The following is a 19,636-nucleotide window of genomic DNA, read 5'->3' as shown; positions in this document are numbered from 1 at the left end:
ACAGGTGTGCGCCTTTCCAAATCAAGTCCTATCAGTGTAATTAACCACAGCTGGACTCCAATGATGGAATAGAACCATCTCAAGGAGGATCACAAGGAAATGGAAAGCATGGGACTTACATATGAGTGTCTGAGCAAAGGGTCTGAAGACTTGAAGTGAAATAAATCATATAAACTCTTGTACGTAGGCAGCTGATTTAGAGCAGTCATATTCTTGGACGCCGGTGGCATTGAATTTGTTTCTCTTCAGTTTTATTATTGGACTTGAGGAATGAGATGCACATTCATCTAGGCAGAAATTGCTGCTAAAAGGTAAGAATAGAAATCCTGAGACATCGGTTTTTGTGTGACTTTTGGTGCTGAGCTATTTGTCGTCTGCACTATTTATAGTTACTGTGTATCCTGTGACTCTCGTCAGCGGGGAATGTAATTCTTCACACTTATTATTAGATGAGGTTAATTGTGCATCTGTACCAATCATGAGTGTCTCATATAGTTTTAATTTGTGGTCACGGACAGTTTTGGGGATAAGCCGTATTGCACAAAGTTTCTTATGGTTGAAGTGTTGTGTATTTTTGGCTCAGGCATCGAGGATACATATGTAGACGTTTTTTCTCTTATCTCAGCAATTTGCTGCTACATATTTTCAAAAGTTGTCAGGTTCAGTAATGAAATGAGCCATTTCTCAATGATTTTGACCTCCTGAATTCCAATATAACAATTACAATCTTTAGTCATCTCTTGTTTTTGTGATATCAAAGAGTTTTCCTTTTACTACTACGTATAATTAATGCATAAAAGTTTCAGTACTTTTAGATATTATTTTTGGAAATATAAAGATGCAGAATATTTTGTTATTCCGATGTTCTGATGTTTATTTAGAGGAAAGTTAGCAACAATTCAAATAACTAAATCATGTCTAAAACTATCGCAAATTATAAACTGTTACAGAAATTACACTACAACATTTGCTCCTGTTTCTGTTAGAACTCTTTTTTGCTTGTCTCCTGTACTCCGGCATCCAGGGCCGGACTGGCCATAGGGCACTTCTGGCAAATGCCAGAAGGGCCGGTGCCAGTGGTGGGCCGCTCAATCCGCCGCCCCCGCCGTCGCATTCAACTATACCGGCGTATAGACGCCGGTACAGTTGAATGCAATGATGGAGGAGAGAGCGTCTACAGACGCTCCTCTCCCATCATTCCCCGCTCTGCCTCTGACACTGCGGGTGCGCGATGATGTCATATCATCGCGCACCTGCTGTGTCCCGGGCAGACTGCAGCTGCTGAGACAGGAGCAGGAACCAGGAAGCAACGCTGGGCACGAGGAGAGGTGAGGAGAGTTTTTTTTTCTTCTGGACTGTGGGGCCATTCTCGGAGGAGGTGAGGGGAGGAAGAGAAGAGATGTGGGCTGTATATAGTTCTCTGTGGGCTGTGCTCTGTGCTGTATACTGCTGTGGGCTGTATATAGTTCTCTGTGGGCTGTGCTCTGTGCTGTATACTGCTGTGGGCTGTATATAGTTCTCTGTGGGCTGTGCTCTGTGCTGTATACTGCTGTGGGCTGTATATAGTTCTCTGTGGGCTGTGCTCTGTGCTGTATACTGCTGTGGGCTGTATATAGTTCTCTGTGGGCTGTGCTCTGTGCTGTATACTGCTGTGGGCTGTATATAGTTCTCTGTGGGCTGTGCTCTGTGCTGTATACTGCTGTGGGCTGTATATAGTTCTCTGTGGGCTGTGCTCTGTGCTGTATACTACTGTGGGCTGTATATAGTTCTCTGTGGGCTGTGCTCTGTGCTGTATACTGCTGTGGGCTGTATATAGTTCTCTGTGGGCTGTGCTCTGTGCTGTATACTACTGTGGGCTGTATATAGTTCTCTGTGGGCTGTGCTCTGTGCTGTGTACTGCTGTGGGCTGTATATAGTTCTCTGTGGGCTGTGCTCTGTGCTGTATACTACTGTGGGCTGTATATAGTTCTCTGTGGGCTGTGCTCTGTGCTGTATACTACTGTGTGCTGTATATAGTTCTCTGTGGGCTGTGCTGTATATAGTACTCTGTGGGCTGTGCTGTATATAGTACTCTGTGGCCTGTGCTGTATATAGTACTCTGTGGGCTGTGCTGTATATAGTACTCTGTGGGCTGTGCTGTGTATAGTACTCTGTGGGCTGTGCTGTATATAGTACTCTGTGGGCTGTGCTGTATATAGTACTCTGTGGGCTGTGCTGTATATAGTACTCTCTGGGCTGTGCTTTATATAGTACTCTGGGCTGTGCTGTATATAGTACTCTGGGCTGTGCTTTATATAGTTCTCTGTGGGCTGTGCTGTATATAGTTCTCTGTGGGCTGTGCTGTATATAGTTCTCTGTGGGCTGTGCTGTATATATTACTTTGTGGGCTGTGCTGTATATATTACTTTGTGGGCTGTGCTGTATATATTACTCTGTGGGCTGTGCTGTATACTACTGTGTGGACTGTGCTGTATACTTCTACGTGGGCTGTGCTGTATACTACTGTGTGGTCTGTGCTGTATACTACTGTGTGGTCTGTGCTGAATACTGCTGTGTGGGCTGTGTTATCTACTACGCGAGCTGTGCTATAGTATGCAGGCTGTGCTGTATACTATGCGGTTTGTGCTATATAATATGCGGGCTTTGCTATATACTATGGGGAGTATATTATATTCTATGGGGGAGGCCATGTTATGTACTATGTGGCTGTGTTATATACTATTGTGGGGGTATATTATATTCTATGGGGGAGGCTGCGTTATATTCTATGGGGGGCTACATTATATATTATGGGGAGGTGGGCTGTATTATATTCTATGGGGGTTACATACTCTGGGGTGGCTGCATTATACTCTGTGGGGTGGCTGCATTATACTCTGGGGTGGCTGCATTATACTCTGGGGTGGCTGCATTATACTCTGGGGTGGCTGCATTATACTCTGGGGTGGCTGCATTATACTATATGTGGGCTGCATTATACTGTATCGAGGACTATGGGGAATACGTTATACTATATGAAGAACTATGGGGTGCATTATACTATGGGAAGTGAATTGTACTACATGGATGACTGTGGCGGTGCATTATACTATATGGAGCACTATGAGGATTGTATTATGCTATATGGAGGACTATGAGGATTGTATTATGCTATATGGAGGACTATGAGGAGTGTATTATACTATGTGGAGGACTGAGCAGTGTATTTTAATATATGGAGGACTATAGGGAGTGTATTATACTATATGGAGGACTATGGAGCACATTATAATATATGGAGGACTATGGGGTGTATTTTACTAAACAAGTAAAATGCTGCATATTCGGATTGTTTTTGCTGGAACAAAAAGCCTTGTTGTCAGCAGCACATTGCCAGTGTAAACTGTAGATGTGCTGCTGAAAACATGATACTGTATGGTGATCTATTAGTGATCGTTCTGTCTCATCATTATTCCTCAGCTGGTGGAAAGAGGCCGGGAAACAAGCGTTGAACAACTTCAGTATTGTCGATCAAACTCGTTTAGCGGCCTGAACTCAGCGCACGTAAATACAACAGAAAGGCTTCTGTGTGATGTGCAATATGTTAGCATTTGGGGACCCATTTTAAACTTTGCCTAGGGCCCCACTTAGCCTAAAACCGGCCCTGCCTACAAGTGTACAAAGATATTATACAGTCACCATGTGACAAGTGGGCCTGTGTAACTTCAAATGCCAGGGCTGAATTTTAGTCCCAGTCCGGCCCTGCCGGCATCAGATCATTGCTTACAATTGTCCAACAGTGATCTGCAAGCATTGATGGACTCCATTTTAATTGATATCTTTTCTCCACAGCCGCAATATCTTGGTGAAATCTCTCACTGTGCTCGTCGCTCACTGCTCTGTAGTTTGGTGGTAAAAAGTCTAGATGCGAATGTAAGAAATTAATATTTACGGACATGTTTCAGTCAAGATCCTTATATGTTTTGAGAAGATTTTCCACCAACTTTGCATAGTTATCTGCTCTTGAGTTTCACAAAAATGAGTTACCACTAGTGTGAATGCGACCATGTAGCCTTTTCCTTGCCCTGCAACAAATGGAGAAACTCTTCATCTTGAAGAACCTTACGAATCTGAGGTCCAGAAAGACTCCTTACTTTATCTTTGCTTCACTCAACCTTGGAAATTTATCCATGAGATACTTAAATGCTTTTTCATTTTTATGCATTGCTTTTACAAAGTTCTCCATTAGGCCTAACTTGATACGTAATGGTGGTAACACAATCTTATGCAGGTCAACAAGTGCCGAATGCTGGACATTTTACTCTTTCCTGGGTGAAGTGAATGTCAGAGAGGACAGTCTCTTATTGTAGTGATTTTCTCATTCACGACTATCCCACTCACACGCAGAGAGCAGAAGTACTTTGTGTATCAACCCTGGAGACCAAGTAAGAGGACAACCACCTTTAAGTCACCATAAAAGGGCCACAAATGTTGGTCACAGTCCAGGCACCTCAGCAGCTGTTTCATGTTGTCATAACTTTCTTTTATGTGTATAGCAGAACCAACATGAATTGAAGATAGCGCATTGCCATTATGTAGCAAGACGGTTTTTAGCCTTCTTTTGGTTGAATTGATGAAGAGTCTCAATTTCTCTGGATTATGACTTATCTTCAGAGCTTCCACTAAACTGTTGATGTTGTTGTATGCCACAAGATTGCACTACATGAAGAAATATTGGACAACATCTTTATCTCAGTTATGGAACAAAGAAATCCGAATATCTCCTGCTAGAAGATTCCACTGCTGTAGTCGGGAACCTAAGAGCTCAGCCTTACTGCAGTAGCCAGGAGCCTAAGAGGTCAGCCTTACTGCTGTAGCCGGGAACCTAAGCGCTCAGCCTTAATGCAGTAGCCAAGAACCTAAGAGCTCAGCCTTACTACTGTAGCCGGGAACCTAAGCGCTCAGCCTTACTGCAGTAGCCAGGAAACTAAGAGCTCAGCCTTACTGCTGTAGCTGGGAACCTAATAACTCCACCTTACTGCTGTAGCTGGGAACCTAAGGGCTCAGTCTTACTGCAGTAGCCAGGAGCCTAAGAGCTCAGCCTTACTGCCATGTCCAGGAACCTAAGAGTTCAGCCTTACTGCAATAGCTGGGAACCTAAGAGCTCAGCCATACTGCTGTGGCCATTAACCTACAAGCTCAGGCTTATTGCTGTGGCCAGGAACCTAAGAACTCAGCCTTACTGCTGTAACCTGGGACCTAAGAGCTCAGCCTTACTGATATAGCCTTATACCTAAGAGCCCAGCCGTACTGCTGTGGCCAGGAACCTAAGAGTTAAGCCTTACTGCTATGGCCAAGAACCTAAGAGCTCAGCCTTACTGCTGTGGCCAGGAACCTAAGAGTTAAGCCTTAATGCTGTGGCCAGGAACCTAAGAGCTCAGCCTTACTGCTGTGGCCAGGAACCTAAGAGCTCAGCCTTACTGCTATGGCCAGGAACCTAAGAGTTAAGCCTTAATGCTGTGGCCAGGAACCGAAGAGTTCAACCTTACTGCTATGGCCAGGAACCTAAGAGTTAAGCCTTAATGCTGTGGCCAGGAACCTAAGAGCTCAGTCTTACTGCTGTGGCCAGGAACCTAAGAGTTAAGCCTTAATGCTGTGGCCAGGAACCTAAGAGCTCAGCCTTACTGCTGTGGCCAGGAACCTAAGAGCTCAGTCTTACTGATGTGGCCAGGAACCTAAGAGTTAAGCCTTACTGCTGTGGCCAGGAACCTAAGAGCTCAGCCTTACTGCTGTGGCCATTAACCTACAAGCTCAGGCTTACTGCTGTGGCCAGGAACCTAAGAACTCAGCCTTACTGCTGTAACCTGGGACCTAAGAGCTCAGCCTTACTGATATAGCCTTATACCTAAGAGCTCAGCCGTACTGCTGTGGCCAGGAACCTAAGAGTTAAGCCTTACTGCTATGGCCAAGAACCTAAGAGCTCAGCCTTACTGCTGTGGCCAGGAACCTAAGAGTTCAACCTTACTGCTATGGCCAGGAACCTAAGAGTTAAGCCTTAATGCTGTGGCCAGGAACTGAAGAGTTCAACCTTACTGCTATGGCCAGGAACCTAAGAGTTAAGCCTTAATGCTGTGGCCAGGAACCTAAGAGCTCAGTCTTACTGCTGTGGCCAGGAACCTAAGAGTTAAGCCTTAATGCTGTGGCCAGGAACCTAAGAGCTCAGCCTTACTGCTGTGGCCAGGAACCTAAGAGCTCAGTCTTACTGCTGTGGCCAGGAACCTAAGAGTTAAGCCTTACTGCTGTGGACAGGAACCTAAGAGCTCAGCCTTACTGCTGTGGCCAGGAACCTAAGAGCTCAGCCTTACTGCTGTGGCCAGGAACCTAAGAGCTCAGTCTTACTGCTGTGGCCAGGAACCTAAGAGCTCAGTCTTACTGCTGTGGCCAGGAACCTAAGAGTTAAGCCTTACTGCTGTGGACAGGAACCTAAGAGTTCAGCCTTACTGCTGTGGCCAGGAACCTAAGAGCTCAGCCTTTGTGCTATGGCCAGGAACCTAAAAGTTAAGCCTTACTGCTGTGGCCAGGAACCTAAGAGCTCAGTCTTACTGCTGTGGCCAGGAACCTAAGAGTTAAGCCTTACTGCTGTGGCCAGGAACCTAAGAGCTCAGCTTTAATCATGAGCAGATCGAAGCCTTTAACCAGATGCTCCAGTTCACTTTGGGTTATGAGGTGTGGTTCAGTTCAGGTTGCTGACAGAAAGTGTGGGTTGTGAGATTACGATGCTTCATGACACCTAGTGTCCTCTTCTTCTCCCTCACTTAACTTGACTGTAAAGGTTTCTGGTGCTTTTGGAACCGGCAGTTCTTCTGTATGTGGTACTGGGCGTATTGCAGATGGAATGAGTGGATTCTATAAAGTTCACTTCTTCCTTAAAGCTCCTTTACTAATAGGGGGCACCATGCAGACAGGGCAATTGGTAGTGTGACAGATTGTCTCTCTCCAGATCATTGGGACTGCAAAAGGCATAGATTGCCGCTTTCTTAATGCCAAAACGAGGCAGATCTGAAAAAACATACAGAAACTTGTCAATATGCTATGAAGTCCTAAAACTGTATACCTTCCACAGAGAGGATTTATAAAAGTATGTGATGCAGCTGTAATTAGGATTACGTCATTGGAGCGGACTTGGTGTTTTTTTGATTAGTCGCCCTAAGATGATAAAATACTGAAGACTCAAAAGACTAAAGAAATGATGATATAGATGAGCTACTAATGATGAGCAAATAATAAAGACAATTTTTCTATAAGCCTGCATGAAAGATAAGTAATTATAACCTCCATTGGGTCTTGAAAATTCGAGCCAATCAGCAAATTTAAGCCTCGTATTAATTTTCAGCACCACAAAATTAATTGGCTGTAGAATGGTGTCATCAGATTTATTCCCTGAGGTTCCTTAAATGATTAGCGCCTGATTAAATTAAGTATATTTTTCTATATTTTCATGAGTTGGGCTGTTCACCTAACAACATCTAGTGGTGATCATGCAGTAAAATGCTGGAGTGCCCGATACTCATATCGACCACGTCGCACGCTCAGACGGCCTCGACTGGAGTAACAAGTATAATGGAAGTCAATGGAAAACTCGGAGTGCAGAGTGCCGGACTCACGGCCGTTCATCAGCCCGCCACTGGCACTTGCAAAGCAAGAGAAACGGCTGCTGAGAACTCAGGTGTCATTACTGTTCTTGTTGACAAAAAAGTAATTGAAAAAATGCATGAGGGTCCGCCGTAATTTTCATAGATGTTAATATTCTGGGAATGAGACAATATTCATAAAAGTTTCCAGGGGATTAATATCAGCTCATAGCTGTATACTTAGATTTTCCTGGTTATTAAAATAGGGGACCCCCCAAAAAAGATGTAGGGTCCCCCTATATTCAATAACCAGAAACGGCTAGGCAGACAGCTGCGGGCTGATATTAATAACCTAGATAAGGTCCATGGATATTGGCCCCTCCCAGACTAAAAACTTCAGCTCTTAGCCACCCCAGGAATGGCGCATCCAAAAATCTGGCACTTAGCCTCGCTCTTCCCACTTTCCCTGTAGCTGTGGCAAGTGGGGGATAGTTGGTGAGGTTGATGTCACCTTTGTTTTGTCAGGTGACCTTAAGCCCCGAGGTTAGTAATGGAGAGGCATCTATAATACACCCCCATTACTAACCCCATTGTCATATTGTGTAAAAGCTGTAAAACTCATGTCATCGCCCAGTCCACAGAAGCCATGGTCTCCTGTAACAGAATTAAAATAATAAACAACAATATTCTTCACCTGTCCGCAGATAAGATAACAATCCATTTGTCCAGGGACGGTGTCAGGAAATAGGAAGACTTTCTGATTACTTCCATTACACATACAGTGCGCTCAGCTGCAGTTTCCTCTGCCTGCCAGCACCAGGCTGGACTTCTCAGCCACTCCCCCTCCCCCCTGCTATATAGTGTAATGTGAGCCCAGTGTGCTAGCAACCCTCACTAGAATCACTGAAGAAGTTTCATAGCTTTACGCTGCGAATACCAGACTCTGTGAAAACTACTCATTTCCTCCTTCCGCCAAATACCAGCCAAAACTGGCATAGCCCCTTCCAAACTGCATGAGTCTCATTGTTCTATTAAAGTGATATATATTGGCACTGATCCGGGCTAGAGATATAAGAATTATATATTCCAGATGTCTCGATAGATCTATCAAACTCACAGAAAGCGCTAGCAGCTAAACGCAATGAGTGCGAAGAGTGGATTTCTCCATAAGAAGTTCAGGTGATTACTCCATGTTTACACTTAAAAGAATCCCTATGAGGTGGGGCACATCCTGATCATTGTGTATTTCGTATACGAGATTCATACAGCGAGCTAGGCATAAAAATAGTTTTCATAATTCTAAGTAAAGGGAAGGTTTCAGCCTCTCAGTGAGGTCACCTCAGGGGGAGGGCTTTGGTTTTAGGCTAGGAAATAACTGTGTGAAGCAGGAGTCTTGCAGTGTCTTTCGTCCAGGGTCTAGCTGCTGTGCAGATGTGTGATATGCATCTAGATGTAGCCCCTCCTACTCAGCACACGGCCAGCCATGGTGATGCAATGACATAACGACCTGTAAGTGTTCTTTTCAATTTTAATCCTTTTTTTATTTGTAATTGTATTGTACATATGATTTGTCTTCTTTATATCTTTTTATACTTTGTAAACACTGCCTACTTTTGTTGGAGTAAAATATAAAACTTCTAGATTGTCTCTCCGTGCTCTGTAACGAACTGTCGCGTCCTCTGAAGTGAATTACGCTACTGATTTGGGTTGGCTCCGGACCCGTTAATAATTAAGAAAATCAGAGTTGGTGGCAGCATACTTTGTCCTGTGCAATTGGGCGTCTTTGCAGCGACCGGCAGCGTTGATAATTATTGTTCCCGCCTGTGTGGGAGTAGTTATAACGCCCTCGCTGCAGCATGCCCAATAGCCAGTACATAGCAGGCAGCCTTTCTGGCGACTAATTACCCTAGGTGCAGTACCATGACTGACCTGAGGGTAAGGGGGGCGCCAGAGAGCTGCAAGTTCCAAACCAGAACTGGGAAGTGGGATATAGATAAATCCCCTTCAGAAGGAACCAGGGGCAACCAAACAACCCCGATTTTTGACAAATTGGTGCGAGTGGTGGGGATGATAAAGGTATCTTCCCTGGGAACCGTGACAGATTGGTGGGATCCCAGTGGGATTCATGACAGACTGGTCTAGTTCTGCTCCATCTAGATGGCAGGCTGCATGGTTGCATGATGCGACTATACAGCCTGCCATTCAGCAGAGACACTGAGCAGCGTGTGCTACCGCTGCTCAGTGTCTCGCGGTGAACTCCTATGACCTGACTGACTTCACTGCGAGCGTGAGAAAGTTCTCACAGTCGTGGTGCCATCATAAAGGTCCTGGGAGTTCACAGGCAATGAACTCCGTTCAACTCACTGACATCAGTGCGAGCACCGTTACAACGTATCCCAGGGAGGTCGCGCTCACGTCAGTGAGTTGAGCTGAATTCATTGACACTGAACTTCCAGAATCTTTCTGAGGGCACCACGAGCGTGCAAACTTTTCACACTCACTGTGACGTTACTCATGTCATAGGAGTCTGCATTAACTAGGCTGGTTGTCAAAAATGGGGGGACCCCACGGTTTTTTTTTTTTTTTATTATTATTTATTTATATAATTGCCAAATGCGACCTGTCCGTCGTTTTGTCCCATTGCGTAATCGATGTCTGGGGTTAAACAGCTTTTAACTTGGACGGTGCCAAGATGTGACAGTCCAGGCTGAGAACCACTGAGGAATGTGCTGCTCGTGACTAGCAATGACGTCATTGAGGTTTCCGCCGGTCACTGAGGCTGCTCTCCCAGCATGTCATCCTCAGTGGTTGTCAACCACACGCCATTTTTTAAAATGATTTACTTAAATAATTAAAAAATACGGCATGGGGACACCTCTATTCTTGATAGTCAGCCTTTTTGAAGGTTGCAGCCTACAGCTGTCAGTTTTGCCTGACTGGTTACCAAAAATATAGGGGAACCCCATGTCATTTTTTGTTATTTATAGCACAGCCAGCAACTGATGAATATTCCCATCAGCCGCCCCTTGCTCTCACTGATAACAGTTGAATACAACTCTCAATATTGTCTCCTGCTAGTGCTGGTCGCAGTGCGAGCAGGGGACAGTGATGTGAGCTGTCGTCACTTCAGCACCGTCTCTGGGGAACAGCGCAAACATTACCGCTGATTTCCAGGCACCGGTACTTGTCACACTGATGAAACAGGGATGTCATCCCTGTGTCATCAGTGTGCATGTGACATTTTGTGGCCGTGCTGCTACCATAAACACTGATGTTTGAAATAGCCCTTAGTGAACTTGGCAATTTACCGAACTTTGGTGGGAGGTGAGCTGTGACATCATCTATTGTGAATGGTGGATCCTGTGTTATCTACTGTATATAGAGGTGTTATCAGTCATTGTACAGGAGGAGGAGGTGAGCTGTGACATCACCTATTGTGAATGGTGGATCCTGTGTTATCTACTGTATATAGAGGTGTTATCAGTCATTGTACAGGAGGAGGAGGTGAGCTGTGACATCATCTATTGTGAATGGTGGATCCTGTGTTATCTACTGTATATAGAGGTGTTATCAGTCATTGTACAGGAGGAGGAGGTGAGCTGTGACATCACATATTGTGAATGGTGGATCCTGTGTTATCTACTGTATATTGAGGTGTTATAGGTCATTGTACAGGAGGAGGAGGTGAGCTGTGACATCATCTATTGTGAATGGTGGATCCTGTGTTATCTACTGTATATAGAGGTGTTATCAGTCATTGTACAGGAGGAGGAGGTGAGCTGTGGCATCACCTATTGTGAATGGTGGATCCTGTGTTATCTACTGTATATAGAGGTGTTATCAGTCATTGTACAGGAGGAGGAGGTGAGCTGTGACATCACCTATTGTGAATGGTGGATCCTGTATTATCTACTGTATATAGAGGTGTTATCAGTCATTGTACAGGAGGAGGAGGTGAGCTGTGACATCACCTATTGTGAATGGTGGATCCTGTGTTATCTACTTTATATAGAGGTGTTATCAGTCATTGTACAGGAGGAGGAGGTGAGCTGTGACATCATCTATTGTGAATGGTGGATCCTGTGTTATCTACTGTATATAGAGGTGTTATCAGTCATTGTACAGGAGGAGGAGGAGGTGAGCTGTGACATCACATTGTGAATGGTGGATCCTGTGTTATCTACTGTATATTGAGGTGTTATAGGTCATTGTACAGGAGGAGGAGGTGAGCTGTGACATCATCTATTGTGAATGGTGGATCCTGTGTTATCTACTGTATATAGAGGTGTTATCAGTCATTGTACAGGAGGAGGAGGTGAGCTGTGACATCACCTATTGTGAATGGTGGATCCTGTGTTATCTACTGTATATAGAGGTGTTATCAGTCATAGTACAGGAGGAGGAGGTGAGCTGTGACATCACCTATTGTGAATGGTGGATCCTGTGTTATCTACTGTATATAGAGGTGTTATCAGTCATTGTACAGGAGAAGGAGGTGAGCTGTGATATCACCTATTGTGAATGATGGATCCTGTGTTATCTACTGTATATAGAGGTGTTATCAGTCATTGTACAGGAGGAGGAGGAGGTGAGCTGTGACATCACCTATTGTGAATGGTGGATCCTGTGTTATCTACTGTATGTACAGATGTTATCAGTCATTGTACAGGAGGAGGAGGTGAGCTGTGACATCACCTATTGTGAATGGTGGATCCTGTGTTATCTACTGTATATAGAGGTGTTATCAGTCATTGTACAGGAGAAGGAGGTGAGCTGTGATATCACCTATTGTGAATGATGGATCCTGTGTTATCTACTGTATATAGAGGTGTTATCAGTCATTGTACAGGAGGAGGAGGAGGTGAGCTGTGACATCACCTATTGTGAATGGTGGATCCTGTGTTATCTACTGTATGTACAGATGTTATCAGTCATTGTACAGGAGGAGGAGGTGAGCTGTGATATCACCTATTGTGAATGGTGGATCCTGTGTTATCTACTGTATATAGAGGTGTTATCAGTCATTGTACAGGAGGAGGAGGTGAGCTGTGATATCACCTATTGTGAATGGTGGATCCTGTGTTATCTCCTGTATATAGAAGTGTTATCAGTCATTGTACAGGAGGAGGAGGTGAGCTGTGATATCACCTATTGTGAATGGTAGATCCTGTGTTATCTACTGTATATAGAGGTGTTATCAGTCATTGTACAGGAGGAGGAGGAGGATGTGACATCATCTATTGTGATTGGTGAATCCTGTGTTATCTCCTGTATGTAGAGGTGTTATCAGTCATTGTACGGGAGGGGAGGACGTGAGCTGTGACATCACCTATTGTGAATGGTGGATCCTGTGTTATCGACTGTATATAGAGGTGTTATCAGTCATTGTACAGGAGGAGGAGGTGAGCTGTGACATCACCTATTGTGAATGGTGGATCCTGTGTTATCTACTGTATATAGAGGTGTTATCAGTCATTGTACAGGCGGAGTAGGTGAGCTGTGACATCACCTATTGTGAATGGTGGATCCTGTGTTATCGACTGTATATAGAGGTGTTATCAGTCATTGTACAGGAGAAGGAGGTGAGCTGTGATATCACCTATTGTGAATGATGGATCCTGTGTTATCTACTGTATATAGAGGTGTTATCAGTCATTGTACAGGAGGAGGAGGTGAGCTGTGACATCACCTATTGTGTTATGAAAAAAAAACACTCACGTAAATATTGAATATCTACATGTAACACATAAACTTGATTTAATGAATTGTTTATCTTCTAACAGCACATTCTCACTAACAGATAATCTGGCCTTTCAATCACTCCAGAGATATAATCAATGCTTCCATTACTGAGGAGGAAGTATATATGTTCTGTATATCTCCGTATAACCAGACGTTGGCTCTTTTAGGGGGGCCTCCCGATTAGATATTATGACAAGAATCCCTGATATATATCATAGTGTCTAATTGAGATTGGTTTATATCTATTTCTGACCCTTAATTCAATGGTGAGCATTTTAGATTTTCTTTCAACTGAACAAGAAAGTGTAAGATAAATCTTTTCTATACGTTCATGTCTTGTTTTATTTTTTAATGTATGTGAGTACACAAAGTACACTGCCCCGGCAAACTTTTCCCTATAACTTTTCGGATGGTCAGAGAAGGTGACTTATGTTTTTTACCTGTGATCTTTTCATAGGAATGGAACGACTACAAACTGCGATGGAACCCTGCAGACTACGATAACGTCACCTCCATACGAGTCCCATCTGAGATGATCTGGATCCCGGATATTGTCCTGTACAACAAGTAAGTACAGGGGCATAATAACTACAAGCATCTGAGCCAGCATTCAGTGTCGTGTAACACTGCCCTCCCCTATTAAGCACTATTTATATTACTGATGTCTCCCATGTGAACCCTGAATCCTCTATAGTTGTGCCCCCGAGTAAACACCTCCACATGTACAGAGCTGAAGATTGTCCATGTTGCCATAGTGACAAAGAATGGTGCCCGCTACGAGGGCATAACTTTTCACAGATCCCAATGCCACACCCACAAGCCATAAGAAATGGTGAATAAGGGTCCAAAGTTAAGTATACAGTTACAAAACATATTTTAGAAGTGAGCACCATTATAATAATATCCTATTCCTACCACTGGTGAAGATTTTGGTGACTCTGAATATTCATGACTGGGCTGTCTTAATAGGAGGCTAGGAGTTTGCTCCTCGGGGGCGGGGCTACAGTTTTGTTTGTGTGCACAGGTATTGGTTTTGGAGTATCTTTTCAATATTGAGATATAAAGTGATGTAACTCCGTGAACTTTGATTATCTCTTTTTCATATACATTTGACCTTTTTTTGAAAAATTTGGGGAGTTGGGGCATCCACGAATTTTCACCTCTGGTACATTTTAATAGCAGATCTGACTCTTAAAAATACCTTTTTGTTCCCCTACTAGAAACCCTACTATGTGGTGAAGCAGACACCAGGCTCTGGCTTTTACCCAGTTGTCCATGTTTTATGTGGTCAGCCATTTTTAAGAGTTTCTGTTGTAGGGAAAAAAATATCAGGGGTTTCTGAAGTCAGACCCACTGCCTGGACCAGACTTTTGGGTGATACTCAGTCACCATCTGCCGGGATATTGGTGTGCCTTTGACATGAGTCCTGTTGATGGGTGTTGAAGGCCCTAAGATGATGTCAGTTTGCCCTTTTTCTCACATAATCCAGCCCTCTCCACTCCCATGAGGAGCCATGCATCAGTGTTTGTTCTTTCAGCCCATTACATACCATACCTGGAGACTTTGCTGCATTTTTTTTTTGGTTTGCAGAGTAATGAGTTGCCTTCATCTATCAAAAGTCGATTAAATTTAGTGACTTAATGAGTCCAGATCACAGGGAGCAGCCGTGAAGCCTCTCAAGTCCATTCAGTGCCTGTGTTTTGCATAACAAAGCAATTATCCTGCCAGGCCGGCTCGCCATACAGCCGGCAGATGTAACAATCCATCCTGGCACATTTGTGCTGCTGTGAGGGTGCGGATAGCTGGGGTGTCACAGACTGCAGCTTGGGAAATGCCTATTACCTGGCAGTGTGTAATTTGGAGGGACGCGCTGCCTTATTGTCTGCCACCCTACCCTCTCCATTCTTATTCTGCAGTCCCTATTTCTAGATGAATCAATACACTCTTCTTCTATTTGGGAACTGAAAGTTATTCAGATTCACAAATATGCAATAATAGGCAGGTAGGAGGGGAACATACTTTTCTTAATATTGTACACTATGCTATTTTGCACTCAGAGGTGTGATTTTAAGCTCCTGGATGTTAAGACACCACTGGCACCCCTACACGTGTCCTCTCTCCCCTCCCTGCCGGTACTTACTCATCTGCACCCCCTCGACGTCTGTCTGCTCACAGGACCTGCACAGGGCATGCAGATCTCCTGCAAGCAGGCTAAAAGCGCACACTCCTTGACTCTTAAAGGGCCAGCACGTGCGCTGCTAAAGACGTCCCCAGCCATTAGCTGGGAGACACCTATTTTAAGGCACCCTCCCATATTGGGAGGTGCCTTAGCAACTTTTGTTAGTCTGTGTGTCTGCTTAGTTGTTAGGACCCCGTACTCCTGATCCAGTCCGCTCTGTCTGTCCCTGTCTGTACCTGTCCCAGTCCACTCTGCTATACACAGTGCCTGTGCCTAGTCCCGATCCTGATCCGTCTGACCTGTACCTTTACTGCTTACCTGCCCAGTCTGAACTTGCAACTGTATAACTGCAAATGTGATCCCGAGCTTTGGCTGTCCCGTGTTCCTGTTCCAGTCCTGCTTGTGCCATACTATCCCGCTAATCAGTTACTGGCCAGTCCTGCTTCCCAGTTCCCCTATGTGGGACAGCTGCAACTGCTCCGTGGGTCTGTCCTGGAGGGACATCTGGAGTTCACCTAGAGCCAAGTCTATCCCCACCATTGGGAACTCTAGCGAAGAGTCAGGTACATGCTTAGTTATGACCCTCCAGACTCACCCCGGACGGTGGCACATTGGTTCCACAACCATGTACGTAACACTGGATCCCTACAAAAAAATTGTATCAGCGTCCTACAACATTTAGAATACTGATGTATGTTGCTTCTCCTAGAGCACCACATCCCATCTACGGCCGCAACCTCCTTTATTTTTTCCAACAATTATATTTTTTCCAAGCTTGTCAGATAAAATGGACCAGGCCATGCTCCAAATGGGCCATTTGTAGACCCTCATGGGTGGATTAATTGTGAGGTTTAAGACTGGCCCTCCCCAAACGACCAGGGTCTGGCTACAATTGCAGCATCTTGTGCCAAACTTTCCAGAAGTCTTGTTTTTAATGTGAATTTCATAAAAAATAACCCCAAAGGGTTGGACTTATGCCCCAAATGTGTCCCTTGTGGTCATTTTGTAGAGGTTCTGCAGGTCTTATATGGGTTGTCAAGAATTGTAATTTTAGAAAAGGTCATCAATATCCGATCCTTGGTGGTCTGACACTGATCAGCTGCTACGCACTTTAATAGGAACCTGGGTGTACTACCCAGGGACAGTGCCACATCTGCCCACAGGTTGTATCTGGTACAGAAATAATAAACATAACCCACGGACAGGTGTGATGCTGTTTCTGGAAAATTAACTGTTTTTACTAGTATGAGATAAGCCTTTCAAAAGAACATTTTGGGCAAAAGTGATATTCTGTATGTGTATGGTTAGTGCAGATCCTCAGGGGCGGGACATGAGCATGCCCCACCTCTGAGGTCCTGTAATAGGAGTACCATAGAAAAATGTGGAAGATGTGCCCATAAAACAAAATTTTGGCTAGGATTTTCATCCATATTGCTCTTAGCTGAGTGAACCCCAATTCATTCTGTTCTCTTGGTTGAGCATTAGGAAATTTACTGCTAATCCAGTCTACTAGTATGCTAATTTTTGACTTTTCCTGTTATTTTTTAATATTTTTCTCCCTCCTCCATCAAAAGGCACAAGGCATCTAGTCCTAGGCATACAATCTGAAGCCTCAGCATTCCTCCACCATAGGTATTAACGAGACATCATTGTAACATCCTCTCCCGGTGGCTGCAGTAATAGAATATGACCCATGCTACTGGGAAATTGATTTTTCTTTCTATGTTGTTTCAATCTAAGAGAAATCTTTGCCTCTCGACGCAAATTGGTTAATTTTCGGAAAACCTCATTTTGTTCCTTCCGATTCAACTGTGATTTATAAATCAGGATCCCGTGCTGCTTAAAATAAGTGGCCAAGAATAGTCTATGAATAAGAAATTATGTCCTGAGATGGATCCTGACAACTGGAGAAATATATTTAGGAGCAAATTATTCATTGTAAAGCGAAGAGCAAATAATACACAAACAATTCTACTTCTGCACAAATGTCCAAAACAGATAATCAATGGTAACATCTTCATAGGATTGGAACTCCCATCATTGTGTGACTGATTTATTACAAGAAACACAAGACTCTAAATTATTACAGGAGATTCAAAGAAGTTGACAATAACAAATGTAATGTGTCAAATAATAATGATATCATTGTACTTAGGGGGTAGTATTATGGTAGTCATATTATAGGAGTCATAGGAGCAGTATTATAGTAGTTATATTCCTGTACATAGGAGCAGTATTATAGTAGTTATATTCTTGTACATAGGGCAGTATTATAGTAGTTATATTCTTGTACATAGGGGCAGTATTATAGTAGTTATATTCTTGTACATAGGAGCAGTATTATAGTAGTTATATTCTTGTACATAGGAGCAGAATTATAGTAGTTATATTCTTGTACATAGGGGCAGTATTATAGTAGTTATATTCTTGTGCATAGGGGCAGTATTATAGTAGTTATATTCCTGTACATATGGGGCAGTATTATAGTAGTTATATTCTTGTACATAGGGGCAGTATTATAATAGTTATATTCTTGTACATAGGGGCAGTATTATAGTAGTTATATTCTTGTACATAGGAGCAGTATTATAGTAGTTATATTCTTGTACATAGGAGCAGAATTATAGTAGTTATATTCTTGTACATAGGGGCAGTATTATAGTAGTTATATTCTTGTGCATAGGGGCAGTATTATAGTAGTTATATTCCTGTACATATGGGGCAGTATTATAGTAGTTATATTCTTGTACATAGGGGCAGTATTATAATAGTTATATTCTTGTACATAGGAGCAGTATTATAGTAGTTATATTCTTGTACATAGGAGCAGAATTATAGTAGTTATATTCTTGTACATAGGAGCAGAATTATAGTAGTTATATTCTTGTACATAGGGGCGGTATTATAGTAGTTATATTCTTGTACATAGGGGCGGTATTATAGTAGTTATATTCTTGTACATAAGGGCAGTATTATAGTAGTTATATTCTTGTACATAGGTGCAGTATTATAGTAGTTATATTCTTGTACATAGGTGCAGTATTATAGTAGTTATATTCTTGTACATAAGGGCAGTATTATAGTGGTTATATTCTTGTACATAGGGGCGGTATTATAGTAGTTATATTCTTGTATATAGGAGCAGTATTATGGTAGTCATATTATAGGAGTCATAGGAGCAGTATTATAGTAGTTATATTCCTGTACATATGGGGCAGTATTATAGTAGTTATATTCTTGTACATAGGGGCAGTATTATAGTAGTTATATTCTTGTACATAGGGGGCAGTATTATAGTAGTTATATTCTTGTACATAGGGGGCAGTATTATAGTAGTTATATTCTTGTACATAGGAGCAGTATTACAGTAGGTATATTCTTGTACATAGGAGCAGTAATATAGTAGTTGTATTCTTGTACATAGGGGGCAGTATTATAGTAGTTATATTCTTGTACATAGGAGCAGTATTATAGTAGTTATATTCTTGTACATAGGGGCAGTATTATAGTAGTTCTATTCTTGTACATAGGGGCAGTATTATAGTAGTTATATTCTTGTACATATGGAGCAGTATTATAGTAGTTATATTCCTGTACATAGGGACAGTATTATAGTAGTTATATTCTTGTACATAGGGGACAGTATTATAGTAGTTATATTATTTTACATAGGAGCAGCATTATAGTAGTTATATTCTTGTACATAGGGGGCAGTATTATAGTAGTTATATTCTTGTACATAGGGGCAGTATTATAGTAGTTATATTCTTGTACATAGGGGCAGTATTATAGTAGTTATATTCTTGTACATATGGAGCAGTATTATAGTAGTTATATTCCTGTACATAGGGACAGTATTATAGTAGTTATATTCTTGTACATAGGGGACAGTATTATAGTAGTTATATTATTTTACATAGGAGCAGCATTATAGTAGTTATATTCTTGTACATAGGGGGCAGTATTATAGTAGTTATATTCTTGTACATAGGGGCAGTATTATAGTAGTTATATTCTTGTACATAGGGGGCAGTATTATAGTAGTTATATTCCTGTACATAGGAGCAGTATTATAGTAGTTATATTCTTGTACATAGGGGCAGTG

At 42.8% G+C, this 19,636-nt stretch overlaps 1 protein-coding gene across 4 annotated transcripts in view; it reads left to right on the top strand.

Moving 5' to 3' along the window:
• Positions 1–19,636, top strand: part of CHRNA2 (cholinergic receptor nicotinic alpha 2 subunit) — a 147,073-nt gene that overhangs the window by 107,416 nt on the left and 20,021 nt on the right. For all 4 annotated transcript variants that reach the window (XM_077291780.1, XM_077291784.1, XM_077291782.1 and 1 more), the window contains one exon: positions 13,810–13,919. In XM_077291780.1, coding sequence (XP_077147895.1) covers positions 13,810–13,919 — 110 coding nt within the window. The remainder of the gene's footprint in view (positions 1–13,809; positions 13,920–19,636) is intronic.

Source organism: Ranitomeya variabilis, chromosome 2 (genome assembly GCF_051348905.1).
Source record: "Ranitomeya variabilis isolate aRanVar5 chromosome 2, aRanVar5.hap1, whole genome shotgun sequence".
Classification (NCBI taxonomy): Eukaryota; Metazoa; Chordata; class Amphibia; order Anura; family Dendrobatidae; genus Ranitomeya; species Ranitomeya variabilis.
Note: the sequence above shows the minus strand (reverse complement) of the source record. Positions and strands in the feature narration are given on the sequence as shown.